Here is a 5,559-nt window from a genome sequence, read left to right as displayed (position 1 = left end):
ATCAACTTGTCTTGGAAAAGGGACAAATGAGTTACTAATTGAAGGATTAAATCAACTTGTCTTGGGAAAGGGACAAATGAATTATTAATTGAAGAATTATCTCAGTCAACCATGGGTAATTATGGGTGGAATGGACCAATCACCCTGGCAGATATTAGCACAAAGAGAAGAGGTGATAATAGTAGGAATTTGCAATAACTCGTATATATGATTAGAAAGTAACCTATCGTTTATACCAGTAGAATAGAACTATCACCAAATAAAAAATTTCAAAGTTCAGAGTTTGACCACAAGCGTTGCCATATAAGTTAACGAAATTTATAAGGTAACTTATAATTTATCTCCATATCATTATAATATCATTAGCATACAATACATTATACATGGATAGGCATAAGGGTATTAAAATGACGTAAAGACACACAAAAAACCGAGAGAGGGTCTCACTTTAACTAACGCCACATTAAAAATAAAAAAAAAAATCTTTTTTATTAGTGTAAGTAAACCACTGTCTCCTCAATTTCAATATTTCACTTCATGAAGCAAACAATTTGCACCACAATTTAGTATTCAATGTTCTCGATGCATCATGCAGCCCCTTTCACACCTAGTCCTAATATAATATACTCACTTCACTCCCTACCTTCATTTACCTAAAATATTTTACTGTGTAAAAATAACTTTACATCCCCTAATAGTTTAAAACAATTAAATGATTTAACATATTAACTATTTTTTATTAAATAATTTTATTATTTTTTCTTAAACGATTCTGTAAAATTTCTTACATTAAAGGTGTATATTTATCTTTAAATAATATGCACTAAAATTCCAAAATTATTTTATAATAATTTCCCGCGTGCGTTATTGTTTTTTTTTTACTTTCTTATAGTAGCAACATAACTGACTTTATATTACCGCGAAATTATAACTGGTCAAAGTTACAACTTTGTCTCTTTCTCAGCTTAGTTGAAAAAGCTCAAATCATTGCTTAAAAAAGGGCATTCTAGTAAACTCACCCATTCGACTCTCGTAGTATTAAAAAGAGCACGAAGTTACGAGGAAATTCATCACAATAACTGTAATCACCGCTCAGTGGCGGAAAACGCCGCGATGGGCATAACGGACATAATTTCCAGCGACATATGCACCGACCTATGGAAAATGCTCACAACGGTTTCACGCAAAACGCTCAACTCACGAGCAAGCGCCGAACAGCTTTTAACTTTCATCCGTGATATTCTCCCGACGATCGAAGAAATTAAATACTCCGGTGACGAGCTTCCGCCGCCGAGACAGTCTCAGCTTGATCGCGTCTCGGAGATTCTACGCTCCGGAGTTGAGCTTTCTCATCAGGTGCTTGCTACTAGTCGCTGGAATGTTTATAGAAACTTTCAGCTGGCGAAGAAAATGGAGAGTCTTGAAGAAAGTGTGACGAATTTCTTGCAGGTTTCGTCGCAGGCTTATATGCTTGCTGATGTGCATAGGCTTAGATCGGATATGGATGAACGGTTTCATCGGATTGATGCGTCGCAGAGGAGGATAGAGAGGTTTTTTGAGTCGATGAAGATTGGGGTTGGTGGTGGTGGGTGGGTTGAGGAAGCTGTTAGGACTACTGAGGAAGATGAGGGTAGTTTTGGGAATTTTAATTTTAGTATTGGTTTGGAGTTTGGGAAGAAGAAGGTTATGGATATGGTTGTTGAAAGGAAGGATTTGTGTGTTGTTGGGATTTGTGGGATGGGTGGATCTGGAAAAACTACTCTTGCTAGAGAGGTTTGCAAAGATGAACAAGTTCGATGTAAGATTCAATCTAAATTTATTGTTCATAATCTTTCAACACAATTATTACATTTGATAATATAGATTTTACTATGTAGAGTGATGTTTATTAAGTTATGCTATTTTTAGTTTCATAGTTGTTGATAGTAATAATAACAATCCCATGGCCTATCGGTGAAAACTTGGTTCTTGAGAGTGTGCTCCTCTCTAGGTCTCAGGTTCGAAACCAGTTAGGTGCTAACAATTGGACAGGGGATTGAATCCCTTGGATTAGTGGTTTTCAATGTCTTGGTTTTCATATATGATGATGATGATGGTTGGATTGAAACATGAATAGGCAAAAAGTTATGCAGTTCTCTTCTGATCGTTAAATTGTTAGTCCTTGGATTAGGTTAATCCAAATTCCGACAATTTAACTAGAGAGGGCTGCTTGAACTATAAATGAGGGCATACATTAACATTTATATATTTTTATGAATTTCAAATGGTTTGAACTTTTCAACATTTTCCTTTTGCAGGTCATTTTAAAGAAAGAATCTTGTTTCTAACTGTCTCGCAATCGCCTAATGTGGAGCAGCTGAGGGCGAAGATTTGGGGATACGTCATGGGAAATGGAAACTTGAGTAGCAATTATGTTGTTCCTCAGTGGAATCCCCAATTTGAATGTGGTGGGAGCCAGGCTCCAATCCTAATTGTTCTTGATGATGTGTGGTCGAAACCTGTGTTGGAGCAGCTTGTGTTTAGAATACCTCGGGTCAAATACATTGTGGTTTCAAGGTTTAGATTGGTTGACACAGTCTATCAGGTGGAAAAGCTGAGCGAAGACGATGCACTGTCTTTATTCTGTCACCACACTTTCGGACAGAAATCAATCCCTTTTTCAGCTAATCACAACTTAGTCAAACAGGTAATGGTTTCATCTTTGATGTTGTGAATTTTGTCCTTGTACATGGATTGAACCGTTTACCAAAAGTAAATTGTTATGTTATGTACAGGTTGTGGCTGAGTGTGGAAAGCTTCCATTAGCTCTTAAAGTGATCGGAGCTTCGTTACGAGATCAGAATGAATTGTATTGGTTAAGCGTTAAAACAAGGCTTTCTCAAGGCTTAAGCATCGGTGAATCCTATGAACTTGATCTGATGGATAGAATGGCAATTAGTACTAATTACTTACCAGAAAAGATCAAAGAGTGCTTCTTGGACCTGTGTTCATTTCCCGAGGATAAAAAGATTCCGCTAGAAGTTCTAATCAATATGTGGGTTGAAATTCATGATATTCATGAAACAGAAGCATATGCTATTGTGGTTGAGCTTTCAAACAAGAATCTCCTCACCTTAGTGAAAGAAGCACGGTATGCGACTTTAAAAAATGCGTAGTGTTTTACGAATTGATATATAATCTCTTGCCAAATAGAAATAGCATATTATACTAAAACCTGTTTTACATTTTGACTTTTCAGTGCTGGTGGTCTGTATAGCAGTTGCTTTGAAATTTCTGTGACTCAACATGATATTCTGAGAGATCTTGCCCTTAATTTGAGCAACCGTGGGAGCGTTAATCAACGCCGGAGGTTAGTAATGTCAAAACGAGAAGATAACGGACAACTTCCTAAAGAATGGTTGAGATATGCTGACCAATCATTCGACGCTCAAATTGTTTCAATTAACACAGGTATATATACAAAGTACTTTCTTTATATTGTAATTTTCATTCATGATTCATGTTCTGTGATTAATCTGTGTGACGAACTTCACATTGCAGCTGAAATGAGAGAAAACGACTGGTGCAATTTGGAATTTCCTAAAGTTGAAGTGCTGATTATTAATTTCACATCTAGTGAATATTTCTTACCTCCCTTCATTAAGAGAATGCCAAATTTAAAAGCATTAATAGTAATAAACCACAGCACTACATACGCCCGTCTTCGCAATGTTTCGGTTTTCAAGAATTTAACCACCTTGAGGAGCCTTTGGCTTGAAAAAGTTTCCATCCCAAAGTTATCAGGCATAGTCATGGAAAGCTTGAGCAAATTGTTTATCGTCCTCTGTAAGATTAACAACAGTCTTGAGACGAAAGAGTCAAAGCTAGCCGACATCTTCCCCAACATCTCTGAGCTCACGCTTGATCGCTGCGACGATTTAACCGAGATTCCTCCAAGTATTTGTCGAATACACTCACTACGAAACTTGAGTCTCACTAACTGTCATAGCTTGACACAGCTACCTATCAAATTAGGCTCACTAAAATCTCTTGAGATTCTCCGGTTATACGAGTGTCCGGTTTTAAGAACACTTCCTCCTAGCATCTGTGAAATGACAAGATTGAAGTATATCGACGTTTCCCAATGTATTTACCTTACAGGCTTCCCTGAAGCAATCGGTAAGCTTGTGAGCTTGGAGAAAATCGACATGAGGGAGTGTCCGATGATTTCAAATATACCGAAATCGGCATTGTCATTGCACTCTTTGCAACATGTAGTTTGTGATGACGAAGTGTCTTGGATGTGGAAAGAAGTTAAGAAGGTTAATCCTAATGTCCATATTGAAGTAGCAGAGATGCAATATGATCTAGACTGGTTACAAGACTGATTAATGATTATGTTTCTTGTGATGTTTTTAGATTCACATTTCTTTGTAAATACTTGTTCATATTGTAACGGTAATTGTAGCATGCCATCATCTTTTTGGTAGTTATAACATGTGATTTTACTTTCAAATGTCTTACATCTTGTACAATTATCATTTGAGTTAACAGTCAAGAATGTCAATTTCTGATAAATTTGTTAGTTTTTTTAATGATACATGTAGTCGATCGCACTCACCGGAATAAAATTTGGTTGTTTTTCTTCAATGATACCAATAATTTAATGATGTTAAAAGGTAGGCGGCTTGAAAAAAGGGAAATGCATTCATAGATTTCAAAAGTGGAATGTGTTTTTTCCATTCTGATAAAGAAAGGTGGGGCCAAAAGATTGAAAATTTGTGGCTATATCATGATAATAAGTTTATATCATATACAGTGTACATGTATGCAAATGTGGATTTTCTGTCATCGAATTTCCTTCATTCACGTAGTCAGCACATCAGAAGGTGTTTGAATAAGATCAAATTGTTCGGAATTCAAGCTCATCCTAGCTCAGTATCAAAACCTACCTGTTTTTTTGGAGTGTCTGATCTTGATAAAATAGTCATCACGAAATATTCATACTTCATGTCATCGATTTCTTGTCAATGAAGTATCATTCATTCACGTAGTCAGCCCATCAATGGTCGTCTGATCATCATGATCAGATCGTTTTCATATTTAGCTCAATATCAAAACCTAAGTGTCATCGATGTACCGATTGCGTCGGACATGATGCAATCAATTTCCCATGTGTACAAGTTCCAATTACATGCTTCCATTGAAAGTGATTTTGTCCCATTCATACTAGAAAACGCGTATAAGGTGATAAAATTGAAAGCAACCTAACACAAGTCACTGTCTTCTGGTTTCTAAGACGCTTCCTTGCTCCATTTTTTTAATCCAATCATCATTTTAATATTTTTCTCTTTGTGAGTGTATTTTTATTAGTATTATCCTTTTTCATCATTGCTGATCCAATAATCTTACAAGTCAAGCCTCTTTTAGTCAACTCAATAAATTAATCAACAAAACTATAAGAGATAAGATTATGGTGTGTGTGGCTTGAAGTGAGCATGAATGACATGAATATGCATCATATTTTAATTCTAAAATATTTATTTATTCAGCTTCTAAGAATTCCTTAAACTACCTTCT

General features: G+C 36.0%; 1 protein-coding gene across 1 annotated transcript; it reads left to right on the top strand.

The window, feature by feature from the left end:
* The first annotated feature begins 1,054 nt into the window (after nucleotides 1-1,054).
* On the top strand, nucleotides 1,055-4,495 carry LOC131596534 (probable disease resistance protein At4g33300). Its single transcript, XM_058869209.1, has 5 exons — nucleotides 1,055-1,798; nucleotides 2,298-2,686; nucleotides 2,775-3,130; nucleotides 3,239-3,450; nucleotides 3,541-4,495. Exons 1-5 carry the CDS (start codon nucleotides 1,114-1,116, stop codon nucleotides 4,365-4,367), a joined length of 2,469 nt encoding a protein of 822 aa, XP_058725192.1. The 5' UTR covers nucleotides 1,055-1,113; the 3' UTR covers nucleotides 4,368-4,495.
* The last annotated feature ends 1,064 nt before the right edge of the window (nucleotides 4,496-5,559 follow it).

The sequence above is a fragment of the Vicia villosa genome, linkage group LG4 (assembly GCF_029867415.1).
Source record: "Vicia villosa cultivar HV-30 ecotype Madison, WI linkage group LG4, Vvil1.0, whole genome shotgun sequence".
In the NCBI taxonomy this organism is placed as follows: Eukaryota; Viridiplantae; Streptophyta; class Magnoliopsida; order Fabales; family Fabaceae; genus Vicia; species Vicia villosa.
Note: the sequence above shows the minus strand (reverse complement) of the source record. Positions and strands in the feature narration are given on the sequence as shown.